A 22773-nucleotide genomic window follows, 5' to 3' on the forward strand; every position below is an offset into this window, starting at 1 on the left:
CAGGTGATCTGCCCACCTCAGTCTCCCGAATTGTTGGGATTATAGGCGTGAGCCACCGTGCCTGGCCTCATCTTTGCATTTCTTTGCCTCTCTCATAACATTTGGAAAAGAGCTGAGGACATAGTAGATGAAAAGGGTGATTCCTGGGGAAGAACAGCCATGCTGTAGAGTTAGTCACTATAGTGATAGCGTATGGCTTGAGGAGTGTATGAGACATACATCTTCAGCTTTAGAGCCATCAGTTCTAGGCTGTGTCTTTTGCAAAGCAATAAATAAATAAAAGGACTGTCTTCTACTTAATAAAAATTGACAATGATGTCTTTTTAAAAAGCAGGGACAGCAGGCCGGGCACGGTGGCTCAAGCCTGTAATCCCAGCACTTTGGGAGACCGAGGTGGGTGGATCATCTGAGGTCAGGAGTTCAAGACCAGCCTGACCAACATAGTGAAATCTCATCTCTACTAAAAATACTAAAATTAGCTGGGCATGGTGGTGTGTGCCTGTAATCCCAGCTACTCGGGAGGCTGAGGCAGGAGAGTTGCTTGAACCTGGGAGGCGGAGGCGGAGGCTGCAGTGACCCGAGATCGCGCCATTGCACTCCAGCCTGGGTGACAGAGTGAGACTTTGTCTCGAGAGAGAGAGAGAAAAAAAAGCAGTGACAGCAAAACTACTTTTGAAACCTCTTAACCCATAACACCGTTTCAAATGCATTTGTTTGGAAAGTAATATGGAAAACTGTTCCATTCACAACTTGAATTTCTTCTCTAACAGTGAGTCCCTTACCTTAAGCTAGAACACTCAGCAACCTTGTGCATCAGCCATCTCCATGAGGGGCCTAAGTAAGGCCCCCTACTCCCATTTCTAATGCTGCAGGTCAGTCCCCTCTGATTTGGCCTCCTGTCTCTTCACACAGCAAGAGTAAGTACCACCTACTCTAGGGCCCTGCATCATTCTTTTTAGCTAAGGGTGAGTATCAGCTGTCAGTGGGAAGGCTGCTGTCCTCGCTCAGAGGGGGCTGCTGCGTGGAGCTATACTTCAGACAAGGGAGGAACTTGGTTCAGGGTTTTAAAGAGCTCTGGCTTTGATGTTGCTGCTGTGTGACTTTGGGCAGGTCACTTCATGTGAAGCCTCAGTTTCCTTGTCAATAAACACCCACCTATATGACTATGTGGACATCAAATTAATAAGATACGTTAGTTGATAAATGTTTGTTGAGCATCTACTATATACTAAGGGCAAATTTAGGCACTGGGGATGAGCTATGAATAAGACAAAGTTCCCATCGTCAAGGAGCTTCCATTTTGTCTTCATTTTGCTTTACTATTAATAGTTCCAGCACAGCGTACGCACAGACTGGCAGTTACTTGTGGACAGACTGGCAGATCATCACAGTCCTTGGAATCAAGGAGCTTATGTAGGGTGTTAGTTTCAATGTCCCTAAAGTAGGTAATACACACTCCTTTACTGATACTGTCAAGGATGAATCAGCTTTCAGGTAGGATGTTTCACCAGACTTGGTTCTCTTCCAATTTGATGATTTTCTCCTCTGAGGAGAGCAGCTTACAAGAAGTTTCCAAAAAGTCATTGCTTGAGTGTCTTTGGTCACCACAGGTTCCATGGAAGGTTCTTCTGTGGAAGGTCACTTTGAGCAATGGAAAAAGAATCCTCAGATGAGCTAGAAACCATGTCCAGAATGGAACCTCATCCCATTCCATCCATCACTCATGATGACCTGATTATTACCCATGGAAAGACTTTATCTTTCCTAAAACTACATTCTTAAATCTTGGAGCACAGAATGTATGTAAATTAAGTGCTACACAAATTTGCCATTAAGTCATATTAAACAGTAATTAATAACCATTAAGAATTAATGAGAAAGGAATCAAACTATAAGTAAGTCTTTAAAATATTCGCTCTTCAGGACTCTCTATTTTATTCCTTAGTGAGGTAATAATATCTTGAGCCATCTTGGCTCACTGCAAGCTCCGCCTCCCAGGTTCATGCCATTCTCCTGCCTCAGCCTCCCGAGTAGCTGGGACTACAGGCGCCCGCCACCATGCCCAGCTAATTTATTTTTATTTTTATTTTTAGTAGAGACGGGGTTTCACCGTGTTAGCCAGGATGGTCTCGATCTCCTGACCTCATGATCTGCCCGCCTCGGCCTCCCAAAGTGCTGGGACCATAGGCATGAGCCATGATGCCTGGCCCAATATCTTGAGTTTTAATAATTAAGCATTCTGGATTTTTAAAAGAAGATTATGATTGTGGGAAAATATCTCTGTCAGTCACCCAGGCCTACGGGAAACCTGGCTGGTTGGGACATGCAGCATTTAAGCAAAGGACCACACTCGGTTTATATCTGTGCATCCTAAAACTGGTAAGACTGTTAGAAAAAAAAATGAACAGCATCTTAAGAACTGAGCTTCAAACATGCCCTTATAAAGTGCTATTTCTCCTTAAAGTTGGTCAGGATGACAAAGATGTTAACATCACAGCTTAACACACGGCACACATTCCAAACACACTTATTTGAAAGGTAATGCTGTCTACTCCATCTCTCCAAATCAAATTTCCCAAAATTAATTCTTTGTAGTTCTCTAATAGATCTTTATTCCAAGTAAGCTCACTTGCTACTTAGCTCTGATGCAGAATTTGTAACACTTTGTAGAGTATGTCATCTGAGCAATTTCAATGTGTTTTAGAGGGAATGATATATAATCTCCTGAAAATTCACCCCTTAAATAAGTCTTAATGGGCTGAGAGAACAGCAGTAGCTTAAGTGGATCTATTAAAAAAGGCTGAGTGGGTCAGTGATGGGGACGGAGATACCACTTTAACTCTCCCTTCAGTTACTGATCAAAATACATTGGCAGTCTAGTTTGACCATTAAAGGGCACACACGCACACACACATACACACAGACACACACCTCTATATAATTCACTTGTGGATCAACACTTGCTTTCTTCCATTGATCTGAATCACAGATTTTCCAACAAAGGAAAGGTGCCAGACCATTTTCATCACCTCCCTTAGAATCAGAGTTTTATGCAGACTGCAGAGCATCTGTAATTCCTCTCATAGGGAAGTTAATTAGTGCAGAGAACAAGGAGACATTTTTCTCTGTCAATAGCCACAGAAAGGAAGACCCCTATGTAATTTTCAATGTGAAATGTGCTGAGTTAAAGTCACTGTTTTAGATTTAACTTCAGCAAAGGAATGACCTCTTTCAGTATTTACCAACTGATTTTTATGAGAGCTCAGAATAATGCCGTATTCTAATTTTACTTGGCTCTACCCCTTTAGTTGAGCAATCTTGGGTGATTCATGTATTTTCTCTGGGACTGAGTCTTCTCAGGTGTCAGGTGAAAGGGCTGACTATATTTGGGCTAAAGATATTTTCAGGTGTAAACTTCCGTGAGTTGTGATTTGGAGCTGTCCATGATCACAGCATCTGAAAGAAAACAAATTCTAGAGCCTACAGTATTTCCATTTTGAGGGAAAAAAATTTTCACAAAATCAGCTTAAAAATCAAACATTTTTCATCATTTATAGTAAAGTAAAAAGGACTAAAAAAAAAAAAAGAAACAATTTAGAGTATATAACAAGTGCAAAAACGCTGAGGGAGCAAGCGGGGTGGGTTGCTACAGGCCAGTGTACTTTCCCCTATTTCTTTCCAAAGTCTCGGGCTGCAGGCACACAGATGTGCTGATTGTCCTGCATACCCGGCTCAATGGGCCGGTCAGGGTATGGGTGGCATTTCAGATATGCTTTCTAAGCCTTTTGAGAATTCAAATGCACAGAGTCATTTCTATTTTTGCAGAGCTACAATAAACTGGAGGGCCGTCAAACACTGAATGAAAGCGTTCACTGGATAAAAAACATCTTACTTCCAGACCCTTAGATTAGATCGTGATTGAACAGGAGTCTGGAAAGGCAGGCTTAAAATTAACAATCACTCACTCTTCTAACTCAGCAAGGACCAGGCTGGACTGCATTCCAGCAGAAAGGAATCCTTATATTAAACTCAACATTAAACAAGTCAACTGAGGAACTTAATAGGCAGGTTTTTTTCTACACCTGTGGTTAAATATTCTAATATTTTGATGTTTGTCAATAGCATCCTTTTGCAGGTATGGCTGCACCTCAATTTTTCCTTCTGTTTATTTCAAAGTTGACATTTTACAAGTTATTTAGGAACTGTTGAACCATGAAACTATTTTTCATTGTCAAAAATGCTGAATGGTGAAGTAATGACTAGCTTTCACAGTTTGCCTCTTTATTTTATAATCTAGTTGAGCTACTAAATTTAGTTGTGAACTAACAGACTGTCTCTTCTGGGAAATAAGTTATTTCCCCCACTGCCTACAGGTTTTTGAATGTTTGAATGTAAATATCTGAATATATGAATGATTTAAGAACATAAACATATCACCGTTTGTTGTAATCATGTGCATTTTACTTGAACCACAATGTGGGTTTGGAATAGGTTTGTGAATAGAGCTTGTTTTCATGTAAATGGGATCAAGCAGTACCACTGGTTAGCTATTCAGGGAATCAGACAATGCCACCCTTGCTGGAAATGCTTCAGTAAGATTTTAATCCATGTACCTAATATTTGAACTCCGACTCTTGCTTCATATTCCTGTGGCCTAATCCAGATCTCATTGCTGACAATGACTAAAGGATGGTGTGAGACTTAATGTGATCTATTTACGTGTGGCACCTCTTCCTGACACTGAGGATTTCAGGTTTCATCTTGGAGGTAGTGTCTAAAGAGAGCTTTCTTTTCCTCCCCAGTGACATTCTTAAAAATATGTAGCACAGTTTGCCTGCCTGCCTGCCTGCCCCTAGAAGAAGCATCCATGCAATAACTCTTACAGAGAAACACCACACCAACAAGACATAAAGAACTCGTGGAATACTGTGCTTCACTGCTACATGCACAACATGCATATTAGAAATATTACTGTACTTTCTAAGTTTCTAGGCAGCTTACCCATCCCCGCGAATATGAAGAGAGACCATTACCAAAGCATTTCTTCTGGAAATACTATCAGCATCGCAGTGAGAGTAGCTTAATGTTTCACATTTACAAATGGGAAAGTATAAACAGGCTGACATTCTGGCATTTACAACACCCAGGGGAGAAAAAAAAACAATTCATGCATGGAAAAGCCATTTATAAAATAAAGCTTGGTGTATTTAGTTCATTTGAAGCCATAAATTCTCACACAGCTACAAGATGTGTATCTATGTGTGTGTGTATACATATAATATTATGTTATGTGTGTGTAATGTAAGTCTTAAATTGAATATGCATTATGTATATCAGTGTACGTGACCCTGTTGTCGGCTAGGGAAAAAAGAATGTTTTCCAAACATGTTGTGTGGCTATTTTTAACCTGAGAACATTAATCAGAAAAGAGCTTAAATCTTACTTCCTCTGCTTTTCCCTCTGGTACAAATAGGATGACATGGTGAGAGTGTCCATAACACAAGGTATGACAAAGCCAGGCTGTTTTGATATTTGTGTAAGGAACAAATTTAACTCTAAATCTCTTGGCCAGACCTGCCTTCCCCATATAATCAGAGCCCATCCACGTGTGACCCTTGTCTAAAGCTTCAGGAAGATGCTGCCCCTTCCCTCTTGCTGCTGCTCTCTGATCTGACTTTCATGCTTAATCTGATCTAATCCTGCCAGCATTATCTTCATCTGTGCAATGAAACCTGGAGGATTCTTTCTCATATTTGGTGAGGAAACGCATTTACTAAATTACTTGTTCGAATCATACGGTGAGGTTTTAGCTCCCTATTTTTGATTAGATGAGGGCTGCAGCATTGAGGCACATTATCATTGATTAGTCAGAAATCCAGGTTTCTCCCATTTTTGGAACAAGATTTTCTGAAATTGGGTGCAAAAAGACTAAAAGGGCTATGAAAAACTAGAAACTCTCAGCTAAGAATAGAACAAAATATTTATTTTTCATGGAGAAGTATTTTTTTTTTCCGAAGAAAAAAAGCAAACCTAATTCCAATGACTTTTGTAGAAAAGTTATCCATTGAAAATCTTATTAAAATAATAATAATAACAAAACCCACTTCCTGAAAATTTCATTCAACTCTCCTCTAGGGAAAGTATTCCCTGAGTTCTGGATCTTATGATTGGCCTTATCAATATAACAGAACTTCTTCAGAATCTGAACTTAATGTGTTTTCAAATCTAAAGTGTCCTAATAAACATCATGATAAAACCTCAAACAAGATCTTACTCAACAGGGAAAATACTTGTGAATTGTCAATGTTTCCCATAAGCTGAAATAATTATTATTCAAATTGCATGAAGAAATACATAAGATTAGTTGAAATAATTATTAAGGTCTGATGCATATTTATCTTGTAACTTATGATCAGACTTTCATTAACAAATAAGTAGATTGGGCTAAAATAGAGGGCAAAATACTGAATGTAAATTATTTTTAAAAGAAAAGGCAGGCACCTGACAGAGGTTGTCATGTTATTATTTGCATAAGAATAAAATGTAATTTTATAATTTTTGTTTTAGGTATAATTAAACATTATAATTGAATACACTGAAAACATTAGATAGCAAACATATATTTTAAGAAAAGCTATTTCCCCAAAGATATTCCACAGATATGTTTATTTGCCAGGGAGTATGTGTGTGTACACACACACATATATATTCCCTTATATCAATAGTCAGATCTCTCCTAAGAAGTAAGCTAATTGAGCTGTTTGTGTTGATAAACTCCTTTTTCTCCAGACTATTCCTCTCCGAGCCATAATTATTTGCAATTTGCCTAAGTCGTCCATTTACTGATACGTCAAGCATGAAACAGGCAATTCCAGAAAATGGAAATGCTTCTCAAAATCAATCTTTGGGAAATAATGTGGTAGAAGTTACTGTGTGATAGAAGACTACCTTATAACTGTCACATGGAGATGAATATTAATTTGTTGAGGTTAAGGTGGCTTTGTGCTTCATTTGTTGACTTTGCTTAGCCGTCAGCAAAGCAACACAGCCCAATTACTCCAGCAAAGCTATTTTTTTCTAACAGGAGTTTTGTGATTTTTATGTACTTACCAGTCAGCACACATAACAATGTCAAAATGTCCTTCCAGTTGAGAGACATCTGTCTCATTATCCCATCGTAAAACGCTTGAGGAGAAAAAGATTTTAAAAATTATACATAGGGTTTTTTTTTAAATTTTGATTTTGAGCTATTAACATTATTTTTTGTGGCACTTGAAATTATTTAGAAGGTATATACAAATTTTTTCAAAAGGCATAATAAAAAATAGTATGTAACTGTCTTCTGTGTTTTATCTAGTATTCAAATCTAGAAGAAGAATTCTGTGCTTAAATACAATAGTTAACCTTTTTGCTAGTTTTTATAGGTTTTTGTAGACAAACTAGAGAAAAATATCTTATCTTTACCATAGTCACTATAATGATTCTAGACCCTTAACATCAATAAGGTACATATTGAAACCAAAGTATTCCACATTTGACTGGAATACAAATTTATAAAAATAAATGATGTGAGACAGCTTATATCTATACTGCCTGGCATGTCAGTTGCTTTTCGTATTGATGAAATGAGCAATTTGGTAAGATGGTAGAAAAGAAGAGTCAAATTTCATTTCGCAGTTCTTGGTTTTTAGGCATAGTGAAAAATTCACCCACACTGACACTTAAGTCTCCCAAAGGGGATCAGGTTTAAAACTTCACATTAATAACAATAATTAGTAACATACATTTGAAAACTTTAGTAATGCTTATGAGGCCAACCAGTGGTTTTTAGTTACTCTCAATTAATAACTGTGATGATTAGCATTTTACCATATGCAAGTATTTTAATGATTCGTCTTACCACAGCACCAAAACTGTGATTTATAGTACTATTTTTCAAAGTAAAATTCTGTTCCTATTTTCTATTTTGATTCTTTAGACCTAACCGGATTGAACATATCCTACCCTGCCCAGTTATATTTGCTTATTTTGGTGGATTCATTTCTTCTATATCTTCCCTAGGTGAAAAGTCATGTGTCTGAATATAATCATAAGTCTTATACTAGTCAGCCCAAAAGTTCTTTTCATATACAATACATTAATATACATTAATGCCAGTTAATTTCTCAAGGTAGAAAAGATTAAAGACATCACCACAAAAATACCTACACAGGCTGGGCAGCAGTTGTTCATTGACTTGTCCAACTCATTCCTACTGAGTCACTCCTCACTGTGTGTCAGGTCCTGTGCTGTGTCAGGTCCTGTGCTGTGCCATAGACCATGCCTTCACAGAGGCAGCCTGACGGGCCATATGGACACAGAAACCCCCAATTCCTATGCTGTATCCTATGTGTTGGGTGAATATACAGACTTGGAGCATGGGAGGGCTTTCCAGAAGCAGTGGGTTACCTCAGTGTTCACAAGTCCAGTAACATCCAGATAAGCTTTACAAATTAACTTTAGTGTTGTTGTACTTGCTGAGGCCTACTGGATAGGCAGGAAATGAAGGAAATTAGGAAATCCCTAAGAGATCAATGTTTACTTTGTTTACAGATTTCTCCGAAACTCCATGCTCCTGGGGAGAGCAGGAAGCAACAAACACCAACTTTTCTAGAAATGCTGAGGCTCCCAGTGTATCTGGGACTCAGGCTCAGTGAGAGATGGGGCCTGCCCAGCCCTCATCAGAGCCCTGAGTTTTAGAGTCTAAGACTTGAACCATGAGCAAGATGATTTAAAGTATACATCTATACTAGACATTCTCCGATCAGAAAAGTAATGTATCCATCTATCACATGAATTTTGAAAAAAAAAGATTAAAGTATTAAAATTACTCATAATCTTACCATTCCATAAATGTCTCTTTAGAATTTGCTTTTAATACATATGCAATTACTAAAGCACAAGAACAGACTGCAGGAAATCCTGTGGTGATAGTGGATGCTGTATTCCTGAGGTGCTTCAGCCCCTTGGTTCAACAAAGACCAACTGGAGAGACAGGGGTCTAAGAAGCGACTGGGTATGGATTTCCACAGCAGCTGTAATAAGTTGTGACTCTAAAATAAATTGAAATGCCTGGCTTGGTCACATGGACCATAACACATTCCCAAAAGGCATTTTTCCCCAGTTCTCATGAGGCTTATGGCTGTGCTACATGCATGTGACAGAGAGAGAGAGTGGTATTGTGGACAGAGTTCAGCTTTAGCACAACAGATAGACCTAGGTTCAAATCTTGGCTCCTCCCCTTAGTAGCTGTATGAGTTTGGGCAATTATTTAACCTTTCTGAGCTTGTTTTCTGATCTGTAAGATGGGGATAACACTAGCTATCTCCTTGAACATTCTAAGAGCACCATTCATACAGTACTTGGAGTTGTATTGTTCATGTAACATACAATGAGAATGGTGCTTCCTGGAGCTGTGCAGTCAGGCAGCCTGCTATCTTGGAGGACTAGAGATGATGGTGAGTTCACTGTTCACTCCTCTCCTCCAGTGACCTTGTCTTCCACCTTTGGAGATACACTCCCATGCATACTTGTGAGAGCATGTGCTTCCACTGTGGGGGAGGACCAGACTTTGTTTGTTTGTATCTAATCTGTTGCAGACCAATACTTTTGTAAAATATAGTCACAAAGGAACAGACAAATGAGATTAAAAACACAAAGGCATTCCAAATACAAGTCCACTGATCATATGCTTGGATGTCGCAGCAGTGTTTCTAAACATTTATTTTCAATTTCTGAACTTATCTCCTTGCAGATCAGTAACACACAGTTCACAGACTGGCACCAGTCCATGGCCTACTCATTGAGTAGCACTCCTCCAAACCTATCTTTACCAGTTACTGCAGCTCTAGCCACTCTCCAACCAACCCCTCCTATCTTTCACAGCTCACTCCTTCTAGAAGGTACTCTTCAGTGCCACTGGCCCACACTGATCCTATCACCATGTCACTATCCCACTTCCCTAATATTTATCTTTCTTTCTTGCTTAGCTTAAATTCCATGACCTATCATTGTAATTACTCCCTTGCATACACCCTCAACTTCCTTGTCCCTCTCCTACTTCCTCATGTTTGTTAAATCCAGCTCTCTGCCTGGTCCATGACTGCACCTGTGCACCTGAATGTGGCTAGAGACAGCACACAAGCATCCTCACTGGCTTTGCTTTAAATTCAGGACCATGAACCTCAAGTGGACTCTTAATGACATCTGGCAGTTATACTTACATTTCCTTTGTCCATTTAGTTTCCCACTATCCTAGGTCATTATTTTGCACTTTCTACTCTCTCTTCAAAATTCTGACAATATTCCCCTCCTCCTCACTTTCAGCTGATGACCCTGCTTCTTGCTTTACTGTCAAAATTGCAGCAATCAAGCTGGGCACGGTGGCTCATGCCTGTAATCCTAGCACTTTGGGAGACCAAAGCAGGTGGATTGCTTAAGCCCAGGAGCTCGAGACTAGCCTGGGCAACATGGCAATACCCCCTCTCTGCTAAAAATACAAAAAATTAGCTGGGTGTGGTGGCGCACACCTGTGGTCTCAGCTACTCAGGAGGCTAAGGTGGGAGGATCATCTGAGCCCAGGAAGTCAAGGCTGCAGTGAGCCATGATCTAGCCACTGCACTCCAGCCTGGGTGACAAAAATGAGACCCTTTCTCAAAAAAAAAAAAAAAAAATGCAGCAATCAGTTAAGAACTTCCATAAACTCCTACCACCACACTTATGCTCCTAATAGCATCTGCATCTACACGCTCTGCCTTCCTGCCTTAATATTACCATAGATGAACTATCTATACTCCTATCTACAGCTAGTACCTTCTCTTATGCCACCTAGATCCATCCCCTTTGATCTATTCTAGGACGGCTCTAGCAATTTCCCTTCTCTTTCCTATATCAGCTCTTTTCTCTCTCTGGATTATTTCCATCAGTATTCAAACATGGAGTTATTTCCCCCTTTGTAAAATATCCTCTCCTGACAGTTATTGCACCATTTCTCTATACCTCCTTTGCAGCAAAACTCTTTGAGAAAATTGTTTGACACTCTGTTGCCAATTCCTCTCCTCTCATTCTCTTAAAATTCACTCCAGCCAGGCTTTTGTCCCCACCGTTCCACCAAAAGTACTGCTGTCAAACTCACCAAAGATCTCCACGTTGCTAAATTTGTCAGTTCTTAGTCTTTATCTTACTTGACCTATCAGCCTGAACCTCTCCCATAAACTCTAGATTCATATATCCAACTTCCTATTTTAATATTTCCACTTGGGTATCTACTAGACATCTCAAACTTAACATGTCCAAATTTGAATTCCCAATCATTTTCCCCAAAACTCACTTCATTCAGTCTTTTTAAAATCTCGTTATTGGTAATTCCATCTTTCCAGTTGCTCAGGCCAAAGATCTTGAATATATCTTTGACTCTTTCTTTTATAGTCCACATTGAATATGCTACAAGTGCAGGTCATTCTACCTTTGAAATATATCAAAATCTAACCACTTCTCTCTATCTCTACTGCTCTCCCCAGTCTAAACTACTATCATCTCTCATCTGAATTATTGCATAGGCCCCTAATTGGTCTCCCTGCTTCCATCTGTCATCCAACAATCTCTGCTCAAGAGAGCAGCCAGAGAGAGTCTTTTAAAACATGTATCAGATTATGAGCCTTTTCTCTCTTCACTCAGAGCAAAAGCCAAAGTCTTTACAATGACCTGAAAACCCTTACACAATTGGGCCTGGTTAACACTCTGTCCTCATCTCCTATTACTCTCCTCCTTGGTCTCTTTGCTCTAGTAACACTGGCCTCCTTATGCTTTCCTGAATACACTGGCATGGTTCTGTTCTAGGGTCTTAATACTGGCTGCTTGAGCAGTCAAAATGCTCTTCCTCCAGATATCTCTATAGCTACAGCTCACTCCGTCACCTCCTTCAGGTCTTTATGTACATGTCTTACCTTCTCAGGAAGGCCTCCCCTGACCAACCTCTTTAAAACTGCGATCATTTATTTTCAGTCCAGCACTTCTAAAACCCTCTTATCTTGCTCTTTATTTTTTTGTAGCAGCTATTACCCTTTAATGTGCTATATAACTAAATTATTGATTTTGTTTCTTCTCTCTTTCCCCACTAGAATATAAGTACCACAGGGATATAGATTTTTAAAATCTGTTTTGTACAGTGATGTATTTCCAATGCCTAGAAGAGTCCCTAGCACCTAATAGCTGCTCAATAAATATGCCATATGGATGAATTGTGTGTGAATGTACCTAGCACAGTGCCTGGCACGCAGAAGGCCCTCAAGAAATAGAGGTTTCTATTGTTAAATTGCTCTCTGAATAGAATGTGTGGATTAGCTAGATATGAAGGCCACTTAAAATGCTTTCTAAAGATTTCTGCTTCCAGTAAAGATGGCATAACAAGGCCCTCATTTAGCTTTTTGTCTTAAACAACAACAGAAAACCTAGACAAAACATATAAAACAATAGTTTTCAAGACACTGAACATCAGCAACACAGGACAGTAATCCTTAAGAAGACAAAAATAAATGAAATGAGCCCTACCTTTACCCCAGCTTACTGCCTTGAGAGTTTCCAGGCCATAGCATAGACAGAGGAAATGAGATAGAAGCAGGTGGACTGCCTGAGTTAAGAAGATGGGGCCAGGTGTGGTGGCTCATGCCTGTAACCCCAGCACTTTGGGAGGCTGAGGCGGGTGGATCATGAGGTCAGGAGTTTGAGACCAGACTAGCCAAGATAGTGAAACCCCGTCTCTACTAAACATACAAAAATTAGCTGGGCACGATGGTGGGCACCTGTAATCCCAGCTACTTGGGAGGCTTTGGCAGGAGAATCGCTTGAACCCGGGAGGCAGAGGTTGTAGTGAACCTAGATCACACCACTGCACTCCAGCCTGGGTAACAGAGCAAGACTCCATCTCAAGAAAAAAAAAAAGAAAAAAAAAAGAAGATGGAACTGAGAGTCTAAGAAACTTCAGAGTTCCCAGGATAAAATACTGAATAGGAGAGCACTGGAGAGACAGAGAGAGAGAAAGAGAGAGAGAGAGAACTCTGGAGATCTGTGGATGGTCCCCCTAGAATATTCTGTGGATGACTGATTATGCATGTATGTGAGAAAACTATCTGAAGTTGGGGAAAGATCATGTCAAAAAATTGAAGGGGAGTAGGTCAGTGCTCACACAGGGCCAGGAATAGTGCCTCTTCCACCAGCCAGATTAGAAAACCTCATAATTTACAAGCATTGTATAGAGTCCGCAGAAGCGTCTTGTCTCAATAGTAGGGAATAATTAGCCCTAGACTAAATGCTGCTCTGGTTCTGCCTAACAAATCTTAAAAGCAAGACCCAAACATATCAAACTATTTCAAAGTAACTTAACTGTATCCCAGAACAAAACTCAGAAACACACTTTGGGCGGTCAAGGTGGGAGGATTGCTTGAGGTCAGGAGTTCAAAAACAACATGGGCAACATGGCAAGATCCCATCTCTACAAAAAATACAAAAATTAGATAAGCACAGTGGTGCATGCTTGTGGTCCCAGCTACCTGGGGGGCTGAGGAGGGAGGACCACTTGAGCTCAGGAAGTTGAAGCTGTAGTAAGCTGTGATTGTGCCACTCCACTCCAGCCTGCATGACTGAGTGAGACTCTGTCTCAAAAACAAACAAACACGAAATCTCAAAAACATTTACAGAAATATAAAAACATTCAGATCCCAACAAAGTAAAATTCAAAATACCTGGTATACAATCCAAGATGGCCAGACATATAAAAAATTGAAAAAATAAAAATCATAATGACAAGACAAATCAAACAAATGAACTCAATTGAAAACTGACAGAGATGTCAAAATTAGCAGACATGGGCATTACAATAGTTATCATAATGGTCTTTAATATATTCTAAGAATCAAGTAGAGACATGGGAGATATCTTTTAAAGCCCCATATCAAACTTCTAGAGATGAAAACTACAATGCCTGAGAAGAACAATACATTGGATAAGATTAACAGCAGATTAGACACCACAAAAGAGACTAGTGAACTTGAAAACATAGCAATAGAAACTATCCAAAATGAAATATATAGAGAAAAAAAGGAATAAAATAAAGAGTGAGCTGTGGGACAAATTTAAGTGGTCAATACATGTGAAACTGGACTTCTCAAAAAATAGGAGAGAGGAGATAACAGAAAAAATATTTGATGAAATAATGGCTGAAAAATGTCCTAATTTAATGAAAACTGTTAACTCAGCAAGAAATTTCAACAAGCCCAAACACAAGAAACATGAAGAAAACTAGCAGGCACATAATAAGAATCAAATTGCCCAAAAGTAGTGATAAAGAGAAAATCTGAAAAGCACCCAGAGGAAAAAGATGTTTTATATACAAACAAAGTTAAGGATGACAGCATATTTTTTTTGTGAGGAATATGCAAGTTAGAAGACAGTGGAGCAGCATCTTTAAAGTACTGAAAGGAATAAAAAACAACTGTCAACCTAGAATTGTATAGCCAGTGAAAATATATTTGAAAACAAGGTGAAACAGATGTTTTCAGACATACAAAAAGCTGAAGGAATTAATCACCAGCAGACCTACGCTGCAAGAAATGTTAAAGGAAATCCTTAAGGCAGAAGAAAAATGATATCAGATGGAAATGTACATGAAGGAATCAGAAATAGTAACTATATAGGTAAATATATATATGACTGTTTCTTATTACTTAAACCTCTTTAAATATAATTGGTTAAACAAGCAAGTATTGTGGGGTGATAATATATGTACAGATAAAAAGTAGGACAATAGTAGCATAAAGACTGGCAGGGGACAAATGGCAGTATACTACTGTAAGGTTTTGTTTTGTTTTGTTTGAAACAGAGCAGGCTCGAGTGCAGTAGCACGATCTCAGCTCACTGCAGCCTCCGCCTCCCAGGTTGAAGCTATTCTGTCTCAGCCTCCTGAGTAGCTGGAATTACAGGCACCAACCACCACGCCTGGCTAATTTTTGTTTTTGTTTTTGTTTTTTCAGTAGAGATGGGGTTTCATCAGGATGGCCAGGCTGGTTTCAAACTCTTGGCCTTAAGTGATCTGCCCACTTTGGCCTCCCAAAGTGCTGGGATTACAGGCGTGAGCCACCATGCCCAGCCATAGGTTTTAATAATATACATGAAATGGTATATCATTTGAGGATAGTCTGTGATAAGTTAAAGATACATACTATAAAATCTAAAGCAACCACTAAAATAAAAAACAAAGAGTTACAGCTAATAAGCCAACAAAGGAGATAAAATAGAATAAGAAAATAAACTCATTTAATCCAAAAGCAAGCAGAACAAGATGAAAGGGGGAACAAAGAATAGATGAAACACAAAACAAATAGTAAAATGACAGATTTAAATCTAACCCCATCAGTAATTGTACTAAACAAAAATGGTGTGAACACTCCAATTAAAAGGCAGAGTGTGTCAGACTGGACAAAAAAGCTAGACCGAAGTACATGTGGCTTACAATAAATGCATTTTAAATATAAAGACACAACTAGGTTAAAAGTAAAAAGATGGACAAAGATATACCAAGCAACACTAGTCAAAAGAAAGCTGGAGTGTCTATATTCATATCAGACATAGTAGATTTCAGAGCAAAGAATGTACTAGGAATAAGGAAGATCACTTTTCAGTGTTAAAGGGTCAATTCAAGAAGCAGACATAACAATTCTAAATATTCACGCACTGAATAACAGAACTTCAAATTTATGAAGCTGAAATGGATAGAAGTACAAGTACAAAAAAACACAGACAAAACCAAATTATTGTCAGAGATTTCAATACTCCCCTCTCAGTAATTGATGGAACAAGTAGACAGAAAATAAGCAAAGCTATAGATGACTTAAACAACACTATCAATAACTTGACTTAATTGATATTTATAGAATACACTCAACAATAGCAGAATAGATGTTCTTTTCAAATAGACCATTTACCAATATATGCCTATTCTGGGTCATAGTGTAAGTCTCAATAAATTTAAAATGATTCTAGTCATACAAAAAATATGTTCCCTGGCTGGGCATGGTGGCTCATGCCTGTAATCCAGCACTTTGGGAGGCTGAGGGGGGTGGATCACTTGAGGTCAGAAGTTTGAGACCAGCCTGGCCAATATGGTGAAACCCCATCTCTACTAAAAATACAAAAATTAGCCTGGCATGATGGCGCATGTCTGTAGTCCCAGCCACTCAGGAGGCTGGAGCAGAAGAATAGCTTGAACCCAGGAGGCGGAGGTTGCAGTGACCTGAGATTGCACCATTGCACTCCAGCCTGGGCGTCACAGCGAAACTCTGTCTCAAAAAAAAAAAAAAAAAAAAAAGGAATGTTTCCTGACCACAATGGAATTAAATTAGAAATCAATAATCTCTGTAAAATTCTCAAATATTTGGAAAATAAATAATATACTTCTAAATAACCTGGGGTCCAAAGAATAAATGAAAACATAAACTGACAATTATTTTGCGTTGAATGAAAATACAACACATCAAAATTTATGGGATGCCACTAACGAAGTACTTAGAGGAAATTAATAGCACTAAATGCCTATATTAGGAAAGAAAGGTCTCAATTAGTGAACTCAGTTTCTAGCTAAATATTCAAGAAAAAGAAGAGTAAGTTAAACTCAACCAGAAAAAAAAAGAAGTAATAAAGATTAGAGCAGAAGTGAATAAAAAGGAAAACAGAAAAATAATAGAGAAAAATCAATGAAACCAAACACTGATTCTTTGAGATCAATAAAATTGATAAACTTCTAGCCTGACTTATCGGGAAAAAAGGGAGAAGATATAAATCACCAATATCATGAATATGAGAGGTGCCATCACTACAGAGTCCATAAATATTAAGAGGATAATGTTTATGCAATATTAATACAACATATCCAAAGTTGTCCATAATATACATATGAACATACATATGGCAATGCATAATGATCAAGTGGGGTTTATCTTAAGAATATAAGAAGGTTGGTTTAACATTTGAAAATTGATCAATATGATCTACTATATTAGCAAGCCAAAAAAGAAAAACATATGATCATCTCAATAAAGGCAGAAAATGCTTCTGACAAAGATTAATGTCTATTCCTGCTAAAAACTTTCAGCAACCTAAAAATAGAAAGGATATTCTTTGGCCTGAAAAAGGTCATCTATGAAAAACCTATAGTTAACATCATACTTAATGGTGAAAGACCTTATGCTTTCTTCCTAACATCAGGCATAAGAAAAGTATGTTTTCTTTCATTCTTCAACACTGCACTGGAGATTACAGTCCCTTTCTGTATAAAGAGATATACAAAAATAAGCTTCTAGAACTAATAAGTGAGTTTAGTAGGATTGTGGGATACAAGATCAATGTACAAGAATCAGTTGTATTTCTTCATAAAATCAACAAGTAATTGGAAGTTGGAATATCCAGTTTTATACTGTTTACAACAGCATTAAAAAACCATCCTGTTTATAATAGCATAAAAATATGAAACACTTAAAGATAATTCTGACAATGGATGAGAGAAATTAAATAAGACCTAAGTAAATGGAGGCAATTTGGTGAGCAAAGGATGAAATGGTGTTTTAACAACTGAGTCTCCATTTTTTAAAAACAGAACTTCAATCTGTATCTCACACCATATGCAAATATTGATGCAAAATGAATCATAAACCTAAATGTAAAACCCAAAACTATAAAACTTGTAGATGAAAATGCAGGAGAAAATCTTTGTAACCTTGAGTTAGGCAAAGATTTCTTAGACACACACAAGAGTCTTGATCCTTAAAAGAACAAATTGGTAAATTAGACTTTATTAAAATTAAAAACATTTGCACTTTGAAAGATCCTGTGAGGAGAACGAAGACAAGCTACAGGCTGGAAGAAAATGGCAAATCATATATAGTATCTGATATAGAGCTTATATCCAGAATATATAAAGAACTCCCAGAGTATGTCAATGATAAGAAAAATAAGCAACCCAATTTTTTAAAAAATGGGCAAAGTATTTGAACAGACACTTCACCAGAGAAGATACGTGAATGGCAAATAAGTACATGAAAATATATTCAACATCATTAGTCCCTAGGGAAATTCAAATTAAAACTCCAAGCTGGGCATAGTGACATGTGCCTACAGTCCCAGCTACAAAACTGTTTTTTAAACAAACTAAACAGAAAATGCTTTCTGAAAAAGAGCAGGGCACATATAAGTAGGACCCTTAGCTATATAAGTTTTACCATTTAAGGCATAACATTCATGTGTGAAGACATGTAAAGGATGGTTCTACCAGACATCAAATCATGTCAACATGTTGCTTGTAATTACACTGACACCAAAGTAAAATTTATATTCTCTCCATTTTATTTCATCACAATATTAAAATCTTATTTCCATTCAAAATTCATTACAAAGTGAAATACAATTTTGTAAGCAGAAATATTACAAAATCAATGATCATTATAGAATTCTCCTTGTTTTAGAAAAATCTTGGCTGGGCACTATGGCTCATGCCTGTAATCCGAGCACTTTGAGAGGCCAAGGTGGGAGGATTGCTTGAGGCCAAGAGTTTGAGACCAGCCTAAGCAACATAGTGAGACCCCTGTCTCTACAAAAAAAATTAAAAATTAGCCAGTTGTGGTGGTACGTACCTGTTGTCCTAGCTACTCAGGAGTCTGAGACAGGAGGATCACTTGAGTCCAGGAATTTGAGGTTACAGTGAGCTATGATCTTGCCACTGTACTCCAGCCTGGATGACAAAGCAAGATCCTGTCTCTAATTTTAAAAATAAAGAAAAATCATAACAGCTATGGACATGCCAAACCTATGAAGTTTAACAGGTATAGTATAGCAGAAAGAATACATGGGCTTTGTAGCTAGATAGCTCTGAGTTCAAACCCAAGCCAGTGAAGATGAGAGATGCTGAGTATCATTGCCCTCATCTGTAAAAAAGAGACAGTAAGAGTTGCATCACAGGACTCATTAAGAATTGAAAGAGATGGAGTAAATGAAACCACATTATAGGTGCTCAAGAAATATTAGTTTCCCTTCCCTTATTCTTGTACTAACTTACATCCTTTCATTCTGGCTTTGAGTTTGGGGTTTCAATCTGAAAAACAAAACCAAGTCAATTTCTGAAAGGATTTTTACCTTGTGATGCAAAACTCACACTAAAAGAATTTCTCAAACAGAGAGTCTCTGTTTCAAGTTTGTAATAAAACCTAATGTCAAATGGGTTCACCCTAATTTGTATTTCATTGCAGTGATCACAGATAACTCTCTCTATAGAGATTTAAAGAATTTATTTTCTCATGTTCTCATGTTTAGTGTTTCTTTGTTTACCTTTATATTTTCAGACTCCTGGTTGTAGGGGAGTGAGTCCTGTTTTTTGTTTGTTTGTTTGTTTTCTGAGACGGAGTCTTGCTCTGTCATCCAGGGTAGAGCGCAGTGGCGCAATCTCAGCTCACTGCCACCTCTGCCCCCTGGGTTCAAGCAATTCTCCTGCCTCAGCCTCCCTAGTAGCTGGAATTACAGGCATGTGCTACCATGCCCGGCTAATTTTTGTACTTTTAGTAGAGACGGGGTTTCACCATGTTGGCCAGGCTGGTCCCGAACTGCTGGCCTCAAGTGATCCACCCGCTTCAGTCTCCCAAAGTGCTGGGATTACAGGCGTGGGCCACTGTGCCCAGCTGAGTCTTGGTTTTAAACTCTGCTGTTAAAAAGGTAGTTTCTTGTGTATTTGTGAAAGTAGTGCACTGATAGAATTCTTGATCATGCTTGCTAAATGTAATGAACTTCGAAAACAAGCTATCTTAACAGCAGTAGGGAAGGCAGCCGTGTTCTTTGTATGGATATTATAGGCATTCTTTACAGAGGATTCCAGTATCCTTTCCCACAGTTTCTTTTATGTCACTTCTCAAAGTCTATGTTGGCACAGCTCACTTTTGTAGAGGGCCATTTACAGTGTTTACAGTGTTCAAGTCATTTACAGTGTTTACCCAAATCAGTGAATCACTTCTCTTCTTTCAAATGATTTCCTATTTGCCACTTTCTCCTCCACTTTTCCTTATCTTTTATAGTTTTAAACTTCCATATCGTAGAAGCCTCTCTAAGAAAGTGTTTTAAACACTTAGAGAAAAGGACACCATCTAAATCTGGAATTGAAAACTCAGAATGAAAGGGGATATTGATCTGTTGACTTCCTAATTTGGGAGTTATCTATCTATAAATGTTTTTGAAACCTCAGTGGATGCTGTGAGAAGCAGTACAATGAGGACATGTTCCTCGAGTAGCAAAATCATAATCGTCAAAAGGAACATACAGGCATGTTCAGAAGACAAGACATTCAAATGAAACAAAAGAATTACAGATGGCCCTATGTAAGTAAGGTACTACCAAGGGAGTAATCACTGTGGACTTGACAAATTGGGGAAGGTATCCTGAAGAAGGTGGAACTGCATGTGATCTTACACGCAGGATCTGGATGGGGAATGAAGAGGCAAGAGGACATATTAGACAAAGCCTAAAGAAGAGGCCAGGGTTTGGAGGCTGGAATGAACACACTCATGCTTTAAGCTCCCCAAATATCCCAAGTATTTGTTCTCAGCAGGTGACCTTACAGAAAGCCTGAGGCTATCTGATACCATCTTTCTCCTCTTCTTCTTTTTCTCCTTTCCTCTTGTCTAAAAGGAAGTAGGGTCACTCTTCTCACTAAGGAAAACTTCTCCATCTGTGTGCTGGATAAAGCCACCCCTTCCTCTTCCCTAGTGGTTTTCAAACTTCGGCATACATCATGATTCTTAGACAGTCTGTTGAAATACAGATTCCTGAGCTTCAACTCCAGAGTTTCTGATTCAGTAGGTCTGAGGTGGGGCCTTGGAATATGCATTTCCAACAAGTATACAACTAATGCTGATGGTGCTGGTCAGGGGGCCACACTTTGAGAAGCCCTGATCTAGATCTTTGCCTCGTCAAATATCTCCCTTTCTTGTCTCCACTTCTTTCTTCTTTCTTGGCTGTACTGGCTTGCCTGATCACATGCTCAACTCTTCCACCTCAGCTTCCCCTTAGCACACACACAACTTCTCTCCCTTTGCCACCAACATTCTTATGGGAGTGGACACTCCCATTGCTTCACCTGCCCATATGATATGACCTTTCTTCCAACAGTCACTGAACTACTTTGCAATCTGCCTGACCTACCTTCAGTAATCTGCAGCAGCCAACCATACTCTCCTTGAAATGCTTTCTTGTACTTCTTCCATTAAGAAGTGGTATTATACCATACCACCCTGAGCCATCAACCTTGCTCTCCAGTCCCTTCTTAGTATCCCTTTCTGGCTCTTTTTACTACTCCTGACACACAGACATTTTCTAAGATTCTGTCCTTGGCCATCTTCTCTTCTGACTTTCCAATTCCCGTAGTTATGTTCTGATCACTTGATTTTGATCTCCAAATCTTCTAGCACAATATTTTTCTGAGATCTGAACTTTTATTTCTAACCTCTTGTAGTTACTGTCACATATCTGTTCTACTGCCATCTCAAATGTAAATTTCCAAATGGCTATCTCTTACTCTGCCTCTATTTTACATTCTACATACAGTCACTTCTCTGGAATGACCCCGTATTTGCTCACCATTTTCCACTCTCATTCAGGCCAGGGCTCCCTCTTTTTCTCTCTCTGGTACTACTGAAATGGCTTTTTTTTTAAAAAACAAAAGACATGTTGTATTGTGAAATAAGACACAGTAAACCACATGGAATAAATACATGCCTTAACTATTATCAGGCAAACACCCTTCTAACCACCACCCAGATTAAGAAATAGAAAATCCATACAAAAGATCAATGAAACCAAGAGTTGGTTCTCAAAAATAAAAATAAAAATAAAAAAATAAAAAATAAAGATAGACCCCCTAGCTATCTTAACAAAGAAAAAGAAATAAAAGATACAAATAAGCACAATCAGAAACAACAAAGGTGACATTACAACTGATGCCGCAGAAATATAAAAGATCCTCAGAGACTACTATGAACAACTCTATACACACAAATCAGAAAATCTAGAGGAAATGGATACATTCCTGGAAGCACACAGTCTCCCAAGATCGAATCAGGAAGAGATGGGAACCCTGCATAGACCAAAATCAACTTCTGAAATTAAGTCAGTAATAACCTACAACAAAAAAAAGCGCTGGACCAGATGGATTCACAGCTGAATTCTGCCAGACATACAAAGAAGAACTGATACCAATCCTACTGAAACTATTCCAAAAAATTGAGGAGGAGGGGCTCCTCCCTAACTCATTCTATGAAGCCAGCATCAGCCTGATACCAATCTCTGGCAAAGACACAATGCTAAAAGGAAACTTCAGACCAATATCCCTCATGACCATAGACACAGAAATCCTCAACAAAATACTAGCAAATTGAATCTAGCAGCAGATCAAAAAGTTAATACCCCTTGATCAAGTAGGCCTTATTCCTGGGATGCAAGGCTGGCGCAACATACACAAAACAGCCAGGTGCACTGGATCACGCCTGTAATCCCAGCACTTTGGGAGCCCGAGGCAGGAGGATTTCTTGAGTCCATGAGTTCAAGACCAGGCTGGGCAGCAAAATTAGACCCTGTCTCTACAAAAAAAAAAAAAAAAAAAATAGCCTGATGTCGTGGCACACACCTATAGTCCCATCTACTTGGGAGGCT

General features: G+C 38.6%; 1 protein-coding gene across 4 annotated transcripts in view; it reads right to left on the reverse strand.

Annotated features, from left to right (window-relative positions):
- Nucleotides 1–22773, reverse strand: part of CAMKMT (calmodulin-lysine N-methyltransferase) — a 417058-nt gene that overhangs the window by 21703 nt on the left and 372582 nt on the right. For 3 of the 4 annotated variants that reach the window (XM_024242778.3, XM_009237350.4, XM_002812071.5), the window contains exon 8: nucleotides 7111–7185. In XM_024242778.3, the coding sequence (XP_024098546.2) occupies nucleotides 7111–7185 (75 nt within the window). Of the gene's footprint in view, nucleotides 1–560; nucleotides 1642–7110; nucleotides 7186–22773 lie in introns of those variants that run through there. The other variant, XM_054547596.2, reaches the window with a different exon arrangement.

This window comes from Pongo abelii, chromosome 12 (genome assembly GCF_028885655.2).
Source record: "Pongo abelii isolate AG06213 chromosome 12, NHGRI_mPonAbe1-v2.0_pri, whole genome shotgun sequence".
In the NCBI taxonomy this organism is placed as follows: Eukaryota; Metazoa; Chordata; class Mammalia; order Primates; family Hominidae; genus Pongo; species Pongo abelii.